Below are 15268 nucleotides of genomic sequence, written 5' to 3'. Positions count from 1 at the left end.
TCATGTCCCTACAGAAAACCATCTGGCCTGTTCCTTCAATAGGTAATATGTCATTGACATGGAAGGAAAGCCTGTGATGTTTCAGCATCAACACAACCAGCTAAGAATTTAATCCTCTAATAGCTATCCATCTATATAATATTGAGATGTAGGATTCAGATAAGCTTCAAATCATTCACATTTATTAACCTTAGTTGTAAAATAAAGGCCCAGTGTGTTTAATCATTTGACATCCATAAAGTGAAGAAAGCCTCTTAAACATCAGCTCCTTCCAGACCAAGCAGCTAATCGCTTAGTGTAAAGTTTGACTTCCTTTGACCTAGACTAGGTCACCCAATTCACAAAGAGAAACTGCTGCCTAATTAATGTTCATTCATTTTCATGGTTAATGTCACATCCTTTCCTGCTCAGATAATGTCAATCATTTTCCTCCTTGCACGCAAACCACATCTGGGATGCAGTTAAACCAAACAAAATGTTCCTCTGTCCCTGACAGCTGGTGAACATCGATAAGAAATCCCTCCAAAGACCTTCCAGGAGGTTCCGACATGGCACGCTGCACAATCTCTAAATGAACATCATGAATTCTGAGGTACACACACGTTAATTGATTGGGGAGAATCACACCTCAGGTCTGTGTGCTTTGGAACTGAACAACAATGTCTGTTAGAAGTTGATTTTATTGTTTGCAAAAACAAAATGCACAAAAAAGTAAATCCATTAATTATTTGAAGGTAAATATTTTTACAAACTACAATAAAGATCTAATCTGCAGGCAATTAAATACTTAAGGCGTCAGGCTAAGTTTAAGTTTTCAATCTGTACTAAATAAAACCAAACAGGCTGCATTCACAGAAAGGCGCAATGTGCCGAACAGCTGAAATGTTTCAAAATTTGCTTCCAGTTAAATTTGAGCCGGAAAGTCAGGGATAAATGGCCAGAAACTTAAACATGCATGGCTTTCTTGTTCTTGTTGCCATGGGAACGTGCAAAGAATACCATTTAAAGTATGAATTTTTAAGAGATTCAAACCCTAGGAACTGGGTCTTTCACGAGACCTGCTTCTGCAGTTTTGGCACAAAGCAAACAGACGGCCGGTTTTACAGCCTCGTCTCCAAAACCACGTCTTTACTCAGTGAAGGCCTGTATATGTGGATCTTCTTAAACTCCTCCGATATTTCAAGGAGAGTTTTTCCCTTCGTTTCGGGCACCAGGAAAAAGACATACAGCGCCCCCAACAGACAGACACTGGCAAACAGCAGAAAGCTGAAGGACTTCAAAGATGCCTGAAATGAGAACAGAGAGGAAGTAGTCAAATACAATAGTAAAACACGGTGAATGATTATCCTTTGTCCAGAAAAGGCAGAGTTAAAAATCCTTTACAGCAATGTCTTGTTTTAATTAGACCTTTATAATGATTCATTGGGTTGAAAATAAAAGGCTCTGTGTAAATGAAGAAACCTTAGTAGCTTATTAGCCTGACAGAGAATGGAGTTTTAATTACAGATGTAAGGATTATTGAATTCATCTTCAAATACATGATGTGAGACAAATACAATGTACAAGGTGCTCTATTCATCTTTAAGTCTTATAATTTCTTTACTTCAAATGGGCTTCCATGTCAGATAGGTCCCTTTGTTACAGTTCCTAGCTCTGATGTGTTAAGGAGAATGAGAGAGTAACTTAAAGAGCCCACACTGAGATCACTGCTGCCCCCTGCTCACTGCCCCCCTGCCCGCTGCCCCCTTCCTGCTGCCCCCCTGCCCACTGCCTCCTGCTCCTTCTCGCTGCCCCTTCCTGCTGCCCCCTGCTCACTGCCTCCCTGCCCGCTGCCCCCCTGCCCACTGCCTCCTGCCCCTTCTCGCTGCCCCCTTCCTGTTGCCCCCTGCTCACTGCCTCCCTGCCCGCTGCCCCCCTGCCCACTGCCTCCTGCCCCTTCTCGCTGCCCCCTTCCTGCTGCCCCCTGCTCACTGCCCCTTTCTCGCTGCCCCCCTGCCCGCTGCCCCATTCCCGCTGCCCCCCTGCCTGCTGCCCTCTTCCCGCTGCCCCCCTGCCCACTGTCTCCTGCCCCTTCTCGCTGCCCCCTTCCTGCTGCCCCCTGCTCACTGCCCCCCTGCCCGCTGCCCCCTTCCTGCTGCCCCCCTGCCCACTGTCTCCTGCCCCTTCTAGCTGCCCCCTTCCTGTTGCCCCCTGCTCACTGCCTCCCTGCCCGCTGCCCCCCTGCCCACTGCCTCCTGCCCCTTCTCGCTGCCCCCTTCCTGTTGCCCCCTGCTCACTGCCTCCCTGCCCGCTGCCCCCCTGCCCACTGCCTCCTGCCCCTTCTCGCTGCCCCCTTCCTGCTGCCCCCTGCTCACTGCCCCTTTCTCGCTGCCCCCCTGCCCGCTGCCCCATTCCCGCTGCCCCCCTGCCTGCTGCCCTCTTCCCGCTGCCCCCCTGCCCACTGCCCCCTTTCTGCTGCCCCCCCTGTCTGCTGCCTCTTTTTGCTGCCCCCTTCCCGCTGCCCTCCCTGCCCACTGGCCCCTGCCCGCTGCCTCCCTGTCCCTCCATACCTCCCACAAGGAAGCAAAGGTCTGCCTGTCACCTAATAACTCAGCAGAGTTTATGAGGCTGAGTTACTCACACCGATGTTAGGATGCAGAGCAGTAACGCAGGCGATAGCGTCAGTCAGGACCGATATGATTTACAGACGTGCTGAGCCATGCAATTTCAGAAGTTGCGATTGACAAGCAATCTTATTACATACATGAAACAACACATCAGTTTATCAGGGTCACTGTCAAAGCTGAGGTACATGGTACCAAACCTGATATACAACCTTGTAAATCAAATATAAAAAGTCAGTAATATTCTTAGATCTTACAACAGAATTTAAATGCAGCTGTACAGTAAATAAAGACATGCATTATATTGCAGACCCACACTGGATCTTCCTTGGTATGGAGCTCCTAGTGGGATGCCCACAGTCATTATCATCCTGACGGTGCCCCCTACCCCCCTACAATTAGACATTACAGCAGTGACTAGTGGGGGCTGGGAGCACTGGCATGATATCTGTCAGTACGTCCGTTATTTATGGACTTGGCTGTGAGATGGCGTTCCACTCCAGCTTCTGCTTCGAACTTCATTAATATCTCGCCAGCGTTCATTATACACATAAGACAAAGTGATTTAATGTTAACATTTTTTAACGAAGTGGGTGAAAATGGGATATTTTTCATTTTAAACTAGAACATGCAGAGATTATTACAGGTGACAGATGGTATCGGTTTGCATGCAGTCCCCGCTTTAATCCTCCAGGAAATGCATTTTAAGCTTTTTTTAATATGGTTTTATTTGTATGTCTTGATTAATCGAAACCTCCCACAACGAAAGGCAAACTTAAAAGGAGAATTATAAAGAGTAGTAAAAAGTAGCCTCCTGCTTTTAATTCAGCAACTGTGTCATTGTATTATTATTGCTTGTTGTTGCTGTTCACTCTACATCTCTGACCAGGATAAGTGGTAAGAAATCGAATGGATTATTATCATTATTTTTACTTTCAGTATTGTTGTTGTTATTATGATCGCCATTATAATTATTTGAACTGGATTCCAATAACATTTTGAGGGATAGCCAACATGAATATAAGAGAGGCAGATCCTGTTTAACAAATCTACTTGAGATCTTTGATGACACTATGAGGGAAATCGATCATAAAAAGGCCTTCAATGTGATCTACTTAGATTTCCAGAAGTCCTTTGATGTTGTCCCCCACAAACGGCTCTTGCTTAAGCTCAAGGCTGCAGGTTTTTTACGAAGTGTAGCAGCTTGGATCGAAAACTGGTTAACTGACAGGAAGCAGAGAGTAGTTATTAGAGGCACAATGTCACAGTGGGCCTGCGTTCATAGTGGGGTACTGCAGGGTTCAATTTTAGGACCACTATTGTTTGTAATTTACATTAATGATATTGACACCAATACATACAGTAAACTGGCTACATTTTCAGACCACACCAAGGTCTAGCGGATACTAAACTAGCAGCATAGAGGCTACAGCCAGATCTTGATTTAATTAGTAACTGGACTGATACTTGCCCAATGAAATTTAATGTGGACAAATTTAACGTAATCCATGCATTCCTTGGTAAGACCCTACTTAGAATACTGTGTGCAGGTTTGGTCACTTTACCTTAAAAAGGACATTGCTGCCCTAGAAAGGGTTAAACATGGGATTATAAGAATGTTTCTTGGTCTTAGAGGAATGTCTTATGAGGAGAGGTTAGCTGAGCTGAACCTGTTCAGCCTTGAGCAAAGGAGATTAAGGGGGGACATGATCCAGGTGTATAAGATTCTAACAGGTCTGGATGCTGTTCAGCCAAATGGCTACTTCAATATTAGTTCAAATTCAAGAACTCGTGGCCATAAGTGGAAATTGGAGGGTGAACATTTTAAACTGGATTTGAGAAAGCACTTACACAGCATGTAATTAGAGTATGATATAGTCTTCCTGTTAGCGTAGCGCAAGCTAAAACCCTGGGGTCCTTTAAATCAGAACTAGATAAGATTTTAACAGCTCTGAGCTATTAGTTGAGTTCTCCCCAAACGAGCTTGATGGGCCGAATGGCCTCCTTAGCCAATCAGCTAAGCTTTACTTAAAGCATGAAACCGAGCAGAGAATCAGTTTGGGAGACAGGCGTCAGCTAAGCTAAGGGCGGGATGTTACCAGACTCACAAGCAGGAAGGGAAAGACCATTCCCATTATGAAGAATCCCAACCACCTGAGTATCCCGGAGAAGACGAAGGCAGCCGGCCGATAGGACTGTACGAATATCTCATGACTGAAGGGAGGCATCACTCCAGCTGGAAAGGAAGGACACTACGGTCACACGACTGCTGTGTGCCGCCCGAAATCACGCACCGCTAAGGCACTGTCACTCACAGCATTCGTACTCAGCCAGCACCTTCTGCCTAAACCAGAATCAGCACTAGTGTTGCATGTGTTCTGTAAACTATTATTCACAGTACTATATGAATAATATGTTACATGAATAATATGTGCAACATTCAAGCTTATATTTTAAGCATAATATTTGGACGTACAGGGCTGACCAATCACAATTAGTATTTTTATAAATCTAGAATTATTGGCAAGATCTGAATAAAACAATATACTGTTACTAAAATTAATGTCGTGCACCTACTTGGTCCACCGCAGAATATTAAAAAAAGGAATATCAGGCCCACTGTAGAGTACGGAATCCAATAGCTGTTCCCCTGTATTCCAAAAAAAAACCAAAATGAATACACACACACACATGTAGGGTATACCTATCCTTATGTGGCCCGCTCATTCACTCCTATGGGAAAAATGCTAATGCTAACTATGACAACCTTAACCCCCACCCTGCCCTAACCATAACCATAATTTTTTCATAGCAGTCACTGATTTTTATAAAATAGAGTTTTCACTTATGGGGACCAGGAAACCTGTCCCCATAAGGGAAAAAAACGGATATTTATCACGTTATGGGAACATTGTGTCCCCATAAGGATAGGTATACCCGCTCACACACACACACACACACACACAGACCAAGGGAGTATCTCTGCCGTGTCCCTGTGCTGTCTGACATAGGTTCCAAGCCCCCATATGACCCATATGACCTCTGACTAGGATACGTCAATGGAAGAAGCAGCAGTGGGTAATGACCTATATAGGCATCGTTGAGGCCAACAAGCATGTGTTAAGCCATCCAGGGAACCCCACGACTACATGGGCAGAACATGCAGACTCCACGCACGTGAGGCCATGCTGGAGACTCGAACCCCGTGCTAAGCCTTATGTGTTTAAATATCCTGATTTAATTTCATGTTATATGCACTACATTATGAGGCTTACAATCAACTCAATTAACTCAATTGAATCCTAAAGTAGCAGCATAAATTCCATTTCAAACATATGGATGAACAGCGGCACAGTGGCTCAGTAGTTAACACTGTCGCCTCACACCTCCGGGTTTAACAGCCTGCCTCCGCTCTTCATATGTGCAGTTTGCATGAGCTGTTGGGTTCCTCTGCCAGTCCAACGATAGGCAGTTAACTGGCATCTTTAAATATCCCATTGTGTATATGTGGCCTGTGATGGACTGGCAACCCAACCATGGTATTCCCTATGCTGCCTGGGATAGGCTCCACCCACTGTGATAACTGGGTAAAAGATAGATGATATATTAGCATTTGTGGTTACTGGCTAATGTGCAGGCTATTATTTCTGTCTTAACTGCAGCAGGAGCTACACTGACTCAGCTAAGAAAAAACTTATATTCGGGGATCGGCAAATGATAGTCCCAAGGTCCAGGAAGCTAACCTTCAGAAGTTGTGTGAGTCCAACTAGCGCCATGAGTGCAGACATGACGACAAAGCCCTTCCACAGAAGGCTTCTCCTTCCCAAATTATCAATGAGAAATCCCTACGAGACATGGCACAGATACAGCACTGTCTTTCATCTTCCAAAGAGATTTCCCCCGACACACTAAATGTAACTCTCTTCGTCGTGACTTACACACACGATGGAGGTCATAACTTCTGAAACTCCCAGCCCCAGGGTGACATATCGGATCTTATCCGTCGGGATGCCCGCTTCCATCAAGAGTGAGTAGGAGAAGGAACCGATCTGTACCAGCATTAACAGAAGAATCACCAGATGCCTCGACCACCTGACATGGCCCTGTATGTACATGTGACCCTACGTGTGTCGCCATGGACGATGGACATGTGACAAGCGATACGCTCACCGCAGACAAACCCGAGAACTGGATTGAGAAAGTGATGACCATGATGGTGACGAGCTGCCAGCGGACGAGGTGATCCCTCAGCAGGCCCACCAGGCTCTTGGATGGCTGTCCTTTTATAGCGACCTGCTCCAGCATCATCTCCTCGATTTCCACCTTGTATTCTCCGACACCCCACAGGGTCTGCAGGGCTGGAAGACATCCCTTGGGGTTTAAGACGTTTCCTCCCACTAGTGTTTCTGGCAGGAAACTCAGGTCAATTCATGCTTCACTTTTCCTGGTGCGCTTTGGGGCTGCGGACTGCCATCCATGCGGCAGCTTGTGTTCACTGTACATTTGGCTGCGGATTCGGATGGTTGCGGTCGGTGCATTCGTACTGCAGTGATATTTCGCCAGACCAGGAAAGAGCAGGTGAATTGCAACAAACACAAGTAAAGGCAGCGTAGTGAAACTGGTGAACTTCTATGAAGATACTGGTCAAGGCTTGGCCGGTACTGCATTAATACGACATAGCGCACTATTTTGAATTCCTTATGACAAAATTTGACAATTTTATGGGCAATATTTTAAAATTATGGAATAGTGTTGCTTTTAAAAATACTGCATACCTCGGTATAAAAAAAAACTAGATATGCGGGTACCTCCACCCCCTCTTGTATAGCTTACTATAACCTACTACAATAGCAACAACTACTCTTCTTCTACTCTTTTGTCCTTGACTGCTGATTTGTTAAAGTCCACACTGCCACCTACTGGAAATACCTAATCAGTTATTACACACAGGCGCGCATGGACGCGCATGATTTCTGATAGACAATCTGGGCTGCATGTGCACCAACCGCAGCTGTGCGCAGCCAATCACTGATGATAAAAAGTGAAGTATGCATTACCAGGCCACCACCAAATAAATCAACGAAGCTCACCATCACAGCAAATGTAATCTGTATAAACTCCGATAAACACCGATTCTGGAATACTGTAATTACATAATTGGCATATTACATGTATGACGACTGCGAAAATGTTTTTAAAACTAAGTATACGCTACAATAACTCCAAGAGTGTAAAGTACCTTAAGTAAGCTTGTTTTGTTGTATTTTGCAATGGTCATTGTGAGCCTGTGGTAAATAAGCAGTACGGAAGATGGATGGATGGAGCATTTGTACAACTAGTCTATATCAAGTAATAATAATTATAATTTCTTCTGTGAAAGCAGACTAAACCCACCTTTTTGACACATTTCCTTGTTGTCTTTGTCTATCAGTAAGTACCTGGGTGCCTCTGGAAGGAACTGGAGCGCCACCAGCTGAATGAAAGCGAGAATCCCAGGAACAGAGAGCAGAACGTTCCACAAACTCTCATGGCCTAAGAACTCCCTGTAAGAGAGCAAACCAGCGCATCAAAACGCCACGCACTGCATCGCTTTCAGCTCTCTCTAGGGAATTTCCCTCCACTGATCTGTATAGCCCTTTATTTTTTACTAGATGTGAATGAGTGAATACTTTAGGCCAGCAAGCTGTCCTGACAGTTTTCCAATGGCGAAGAATGTGGCAGATGTCAGGGTGACCATTCCTCTGAGTTTTGTAGGAGAACTCTCCCCCAGGTACATCATATGAACAAATAAACCTAACCCTGAACAAACAAGGAGTGGTCTGTCAGGTCAAATGAAAAAGAGGACAAGAACAAGACTTTTCGTTTCTTTTTCAACTGTCAGACATCAGAGATTTACTTTAGAAGACGTTTCTCTACCCAGACAAGCCTAAAATAAATTTGCATCTCACTGTTGCACTTTCAATCACCAACATTGTACGTCAGAAAACTTTGTTTGAAGGGTCAGCTGCTGTCCTTTAATTCCACTTCCTCGTTACATAATAAAATACCTTGTGAAATTTAGAAACTCAGAACAATGTCTTATCTCACCCATTTCACAGTTCATCTTCCGCGCTTAATTTCTAATTTAAGTTCACAATTTAATATTATTGAATATAACACTAGTTTACGTACCTGCTGCAAATCCGTAAGAGAACCTCGCAAGAATGACCATTTCAAAGGAATTCAAAAATTTACTAGAGAACATTATCAGTGCGGACACGATGCTGATCGCGTCGTTCCACATCAATGCCCCCTTCCTGAAGCGCATAAATAACAACGGTTAACCAGAAAATGTCTCAACCAACATTCAACTGAAATAACGATATCCTGATATTGTTTTTCCCATGATGATTATTGAATTAATGAATGACGGGGAGCAGATTGGCACAGTGGAAGTGTGCTGGGCCCATAACCCAGAGGTCGATGGATCGAAACCATTGTCTGCTAACGTACAACGTACTTCTAGCAAAACAATCCTAAATATCTTTATGTATTATCTCTAAATCAAAGGACTAAAAAAACATTTGTCTTAGAGTAAGAAATATAAAAACCATCATGCAGTACTTCAGTTGCTTTCCTTTCTGAAGACGTGTTACGGTTTATGTATCAAGAAATAGGTTATGATTGGTATAAAAATGCATGCTTGAAATCGCACAGTTTTAATGTAAAAAATGTACGATACATGTCTTGAACGATTTTTGGGAACCTCACCTTCCGAATCTACCTGCAAAGTACTTGACGCACATAGAGCCGATGAGGCCGCCCACGCCGTACAGACTCACGGCGGCGGACCAGATGAAGGTGAGGCTGTATTTCGGCAGCGGCTCCTCATAACGCTCGAACCAGCTCCTATTGATGAAATCCTGGATGTACTGCAGACAGACGGAACTGGCTCAAGGGTTCGTCGGAAGCTGCTAGCGTTTCTAATCGATGAGTCATAAAGATATGATTACGGCAGCAAAATGAATTCAAACAATGGGGATTCAAGTGAATGTGTCTTACAGGTGAAGGTGAACTGATTACTGTGACGTGAAATCCATTTTGAAAGGATCCTCCAATGCCAAGGACTATAATGAAAAATAATGCTTTCCCACGTATCTGGAAATTAACGCATGAAAGGGTAGGGGTGAATGAAAATGGCGAATAATAGTCTTTATCACGGGCCTTGAAAAGAGGAAGAAAAAGCTACAGTCATATGCAAGAACCAGTGTATTATGTTTGGCACTTTATCATTGTTAACAAGTCTCTACAAATAAATCATTTTCAGCGGTTATCAGTTACTGCTGTCATGTTCATCCGGAGCTTGGAGTGTAGGTATATTCCATGAGTAAATGGCACGTATTCACCCACAAAAGGCAATTTTAATATAGGACGAATCGGTGTGCGTATGCGTTCACACCTCCGCGTTGCGGGCTCAGTCTCTGCCTTGGCTCTGTGTGTCTAGTTCACATTTTGCTCTGACTGTAGGAGAATAATACAGTTTCCTCCTGCAGTCTGTCGGATATTATGGTGTGAGAATGTGTGCCTCAGTAAGGACCAGCACCCTGTCCAGGCTGTCCTTTGCCTGCTTCTTTGGATATGTTCCAGACTTTCCCTCTCTTGGAAACGCGGTCAGCTTAGATGGATGGATGGATGGATGGATGGATGGATGGATGAATGGATCATTTAAATTGAAATGGGGGATTTCAGTTAATGTATCATTTTCCGCGTCCATTTCAGTTGGTGTTTAACGCTCTGTATTTCTGTTTCATTTCTGACTACATCTTTATAAATATATTTAAAAATAGTTTCTATCACCACTGGGATGTGCGAAAATGAGTCATGTTGTAGCATGTTGGAAAGCTTTCCAACTGAAGGAAATTAAATCGCAAAATATGTAGCAGCTTTACGCTTTGTTACATTGTTCCCTGCAAGTTTGACACAAAATCGGAGCTATAAATATGATATACAGGCCTAATCAATTGTATCTTCGTTTATTCAAGCATGAAAAAAGATATTCTATATGAATTAAAAAGAAAAGTACATTTATAGCATTTTTTTGAACAGCCAATATTTTTTTTCAGTCGTTAAATCCCATTACATGCTGTTAAAATGCAATGTGAAACAGCATCACCCTGTTAATGAAACAAATTTCAAGACGTAAGACAACCGATCATTTTACAACCGATCATTTTACAGCCATTCCCACAAGACTGAAGACCGGGTATATAAAAAGCGTACCACCAACAAGGAGCCGGAGCATCCATTCCAGCCAACGTAACAACATGCACAACAGAAGCATTTTGAATGTGGGGGGACACACTGGCATAAAACTAATATTTTATGTTAAATGTGGGGGAGTCCAAACGAATAATTATGAAATGTGAGGGAGACACGTCCCCCTCAGATTTAATGGTGGCGACGCCCATGACAGAAGTGAAACGATGACATCTATAGCTGCAGCTTACTGTATATTACAGGGAATTGTTCTGTTGATTAAATAAGAATACAAGTATTTTTGGTTAACATAATAATAGTAATAATAATAATAATAATAAAATATATAGATCCTACCAGTTGTTTCAGCATAGTTTCCATTCATTGCCTGTAAAGAAGCAACCTTAACAATTTTCCAGACGAGGGTGACTTGACAAATTTACGGTCTGTTAGATATGTTGAAGATTTATAGAATCGTTAAGCAGCTTTCCTTTTAACCAATATCTACATTTTAGGTCATTTTATTCACGTCATTATATATAATGATTACCACATACTGTACTTCCATCCATCTGTCATAACTGCTTATCCAGTTGAGAAGGTCCCAAGAAGACTAGGACAGGGGAAAACTTCGGTTTAGGAGATGTTCATCATAATTCGACTTTGTGACGAATAACGTTACTGTTTAACTTGTTTAACCACCAGGTGGCAATAGTCACACACTGTGTGATAACGTGTTTTTCAATTTGCCCTTTTTCTCCTTGCACGGCCACCGTAGTTAGAGTTGGTAGTCCGCGTCCCTGTTGACAAAGACGTTGACAGGGTGATACCTAACGGCGGGTCGTATCTAGCTAGCTGTCGAAATGCCGCTAGAAAATCTAGAAGAAGAAGGCTTGCCCAAAAATCCGGACTTGAGGATAGCGCAACTGAAGTTTCTTCTTACGCTGGACGACCAGAAGCAAGATGAGAAAGTTGTATCGGAGCTCATGGAGGCCATTAAGACGAATAGTAAGTGGCTGGCGAGCTTAAGGCATATCTGCATCGTCACTGAAGGCCGCCGTTCATCCTCGGACTCGATTTCCTCAGAGTGACGGGCCTGTGCGAGGGTCTGAGGCTCAACATCCACGGCTATAGCGCCGTAGATGTGTAAAGTAGTGCCCTTCGCTGTACATTCATGGGTCAGATTGATGCAGCTTTCTTCCATAAAGACTAAAATTTAAGTGGACTATTAATTATTTGCAATATTATTTGGAAAATACTATTATTTGTTGACGAGACATTGAATGAAACACGACCATGACTAGCTATTAAAATTAACGAGGGTATACGGGCAGTCTGCTTACACAGTACATAAATACTTTGAATATATGAATTCTAACACTACTGACGTTAAAACGCACTCCAGTGTGATATGCACTAAATGGGGAAAATGTACGAAACATGCCTTGAAATTTGACCAAACGTTTTTCTTTTTAAGACATGGCTCCTTACTACGAGTCTCTGTGCAAGGAGCTGAAATGGCAAGTGGACGCGGAACTAATGAGCAAGATGAAGAAGGAAAACGAGGAGGTGCTGAAGCGCCTGGATGACGTGCTGGAAGATGCCGAGAAGAACCTGGGCGAGAGTGAAATCAGGGATGCCATGATGGCCAAAGCCGAATACCTGATCCGAATCGGGGATAAGGTATGGCTCTCACCAGCTGCCGGCGCCACGCTCTTATACTTCTTTTAATCATCTTTAACTCTGTTATCTAGAAAGGACGTCAGGCTGCTCTGCCTGGCTGCGTGTTTTGATCGTCAACCGTAGATTTGTGTGTGTGAAATGTACAGGAAGGGGCATTGACCGCGTTCAGGAAAACCTTTGACAAGACCGTGGCTCTGGGACACCGGCTGGATATTGTGTTCTATCTGTTGAGGATAGGTTTGTTTTACATGGACAACGATCTCATAACACGCAACACTGAGAAAGCAAAGAGGTGAGGTGGTGCTTTTCACCTGTCTTTCCCTTTTGTGCCTGTGGTTTGCGGACTTCTTGTCTGTCAAACAGCTGCCTTCATTGAGCATGGAAGAGTTCTGCCAAGATGAAAAACTAACCTGCCCGTCCCTTTCCTCTAGCCTCATCGAAGAAGGGGGTGACTGGGACAGAAGGAATCGGCTGAAAGTGTACCAGGGGCTCTACTGCGTCGCCATCAGGGACTTCAAGCAGGCAGCAGAGCTATTCCTGGACACAGTGTCCACCTTCACGTCGTACGAGCTCATGGACTACAAGACGTTCGTGACGTACACCGTGTATGTGAGCATGATCGCGCTGAAGCGGCCCGACCTCAGGGAAAAGGTAAGCCCTCTGCTTGTAGATCGTCTGTGTGGTCATATTTGACTGGACCCTTTTAGACATTACATGATGATTTTTGACCATTCATGAGATCCATCTCCGCCTTTGCTGTTGGATCTCAGGTGATAAAAGGCTCAGAGATTCTGGAAGTTCTGCATGGGTTGCCCGCTGTCCGCCAGTACCTGTTTTCACTGTACGAGTGTCGCTACTCTGTGTTCTTCCAGTCCCTGGGTGAGTTTGTAGTCTCCAAGTCTGTTCTGCTGTGTCAGATGTGCTGGGGAACCGGGCTTTTAGTGCTCGCCGTTCTACAACTAAGTCTTTAGCAGAGCTCCTACATTCTCATTGGCCAGAAGGTGCTGCTGTACTTGTCAGGCTGTTTTGCACATTTTTTAGGGCTTGTGTACATTAGTAATAGCAGGTATGTAGTCGTCTAAAGACTGTCTGCTTTTGCGTTTAGCTTTGGTGGAGCAGGAGATGAAGAAGGACTGGCTGTTTGCTTCTCACTACCGTTACTATGTAAGGGAGATGCGGATTCTGGCCTACAGCCAGCTGCTGGAGTCCTACCGCTCGCTCACCCTTGGCTACATGGCGGAGGCCTTCGGCGTCAGCACAGAGTTCATCGACCAGTGAGTTTGCCTCCTCAAATAAGTTTCCTGGAGCTCAGTTTCTGCTGGCAGCATGGTCCGCATTCCGTTATTCATTCTCTCTCCTCTGCTGCCACAGGGAATTGTCACGATTCATTGCTGCAGGCCGGCTCCACTGCAAAATTGATAAAGTGAACGAGATCGTGGAAACGAACAGGTACGGACATGGTCGCCTGGACGTTATGGATTTAGCGGCTCTCAGATGAGGGCCAGCCACTGAGAACCCTGGTTTTTATGCCTTGTATTCAGTCCTTCATCCTCACTAACACTTGGCTTGACTGTGAATTACTGCCTTGACATTTTACATAGAACCACCCCCGTGTTATGCTGACATGGTTTCTTCCACAGGCCTGACAGTAAGAACTGGCAGTACCAAGAGACCATAAAAAAGGGAGACCTGCTGCTGAACAGAGTCCAGAAGCTTTCCAGAGTCATTAACATGTAGTTCATACGTTACAGGGGAGCCCTTTGAGTCTAGTGTAATGGTTACTTTTGTCAAGCTGATGTTGTACTGGAACAACCCAAACTGAACAGTCATGCTTTTGTGTATATATTAAATTTTCAGTGAAACTTAAGTTCTTGTGCATTCAGTGATTTGCAACCACACAATGCGCATGCTATCCCCAGTATACTTTAATGACGTTCTGTGTAGCTGTTTGTGCATTTTGCCTGGCTCAGCACTGTGGGTAAATGTGTTCTACACACCCTATACCCCGAATAAGACATGCCAGAGAAGATTTTTTTTTTTACTTATAAATAGCTGTATAAATTATTTTATTTACAGAAACTTGTTAAAAAAACAAATATCTATACAATCTTAAATATTAAGGAATCTGTCCTGCTTGTTCTCCATCAGTTACACAGCCACTGAAGTCCGGATAGTCAGATGCATCAAATCTCATATGCAGAGGAGTACAGTGCCCCCGGGCCCCTCTGTCTGAAATTCACATTACACAGCTGCGGTGCATCACCGTGGGATATTTCACAGGGCGGCACTGGCAGAGCAGTGAGGGGGAGGTTCGGAACACAGCAGGTAAGGAAGCGAGTCACACTGCATAGCTGAGAAGCTGCTTTTCCGTGATCTGGACATGAGCGGGTTCCAGTCTCGTGCTGGGGTGAGAATGCCTTCATAAGCGACACTAATTCATGGGTAAAAATACTGCAGATAGTGTATATTTGTTTGCACTCTGTATGTGTGTCTACTGCACTGAAACACATTCAGCAACCCCTCTAGTGTTCTGAGACGCAATGAACAAGATAAAATTATGCTAAGTTGGGGAAAGATCATTCTTGCCAGCAGGCAACACGTTTGACTTCCAGACATCATTTGAGGTACGGGGTCACCGTAACAGCGTTTTAAGGGAGGGTACTTGGGGATGGGGGGTGGATCTTTGTCAGCAGGACAATTGTCTTTGACAGAAGGCTCTTGCTGCCAGACCCAAGCTTCTGTTCAGG

General features: G+C 44.2%; 2 protein-coding genes across 5 annotated transcripts; one reads left to right on the top strand and one right to left on the bottom strand.

Annotated features, from left to right (window-relative positions):
- Nucleotides 1-662: 662 nt before the first annotated feature.
- Nucleotides 663-11506, bottom strand: slc2a9l1 (solute carrier family 2 member 9, like 1). Of its 4 annotated transcripts, XM_049022231.1 has the most exons (13): nucleotides 11389-11479; nucleotides 11196-11226; nucleotides 9645-9740; nucleotides 9354-9514; nucleotides 8775-8899; nucleotides 8273-8402; nucleotides 7998-8146; nucleotides 6774-6961; nucleotides 6542-6652; nucleotides 6347-6448; nucleotides 5181-5253; nucleotides 4712-4839; nucleotides 663-1286 (listed from the first exon to the last, which is right to left on the bottom strand). In XM_049022231.1, exons 2-13 carry the CDS (start codon nucleotides 11217-11219, stop codon nucleotides 1101-1103), a joined length of 1473 nt encoding a protein of 490 aa, XP_048878188.1. In that variant the 5' UTR covers nucleotides 11220-11226; nucleotides 11389-11479; the 3' UTR covers nucleotides 663-1100. The 4 variants fall into 4 exon arrangements, with proteins under 4 accessions (XP_048878188.1, XP_048878189.1, XP_048878190.1 ...); XM_049022232.1 differs by lacking the exon at nucleotides 11196-11226 and having other exon boundaries at nucleotides 11389-11506; XM_049022233.1 differs by lacking the exon at nucleotides 11196-11226 and having other exon boundaries at nucleotides 11396-11493.
- An 87-nt stretch (nucleotides 11507-11593) lies between these two features.
- On the top strand, nucleotides 11594-14388 carry psmd6 (proteasome 26S subunit, non-ATPase 6). The gene is made up of 8 exons (XM_049022237.1): nucleotides 11594-11846; nucleotides 12316-12521; nucleotides 12668-12813; nucleotides 12953-13172; nucleotides 13292-13400; nucleotides 13627-13795; nucleotides 13893-13970; nucleotides 14162-14388. Exons 1-8 carry the CDS (start codon nucleotides 11702-11704, stop codon nucleotides 14256-14258), a joined length of 1170 nt encoding a protein of 389 aa, XP_048878194.1. The 5' UTR covers nucleotides 11594-11701; the 3' UTR covers nucleotides 14259-14388.
- Nucleotides 14389-15268: the final 880 nt, after the last annotated feature.

The sequence above is a fragment of the Brienomyrus brachyistius genome, chromosome 8, assembly GCF_023856365.1.
Source record: "Brienomyrus brachyistius isolate T26 chromosome 8, BBRACH_0.4, whole genome shotgun sequence".
NCBI classification, from domain to species: Eukaryota; Metazoa; Chordata; class Actinopteri; order Osteoglossiformes; family Mormyridae; genus Brienomyrus; species Brienomyrus brachyistius.
Note: the sequence above shows the minus strand (reverse complement) of the source record. Positions and strands in the feature narration are given on the sequence as shown.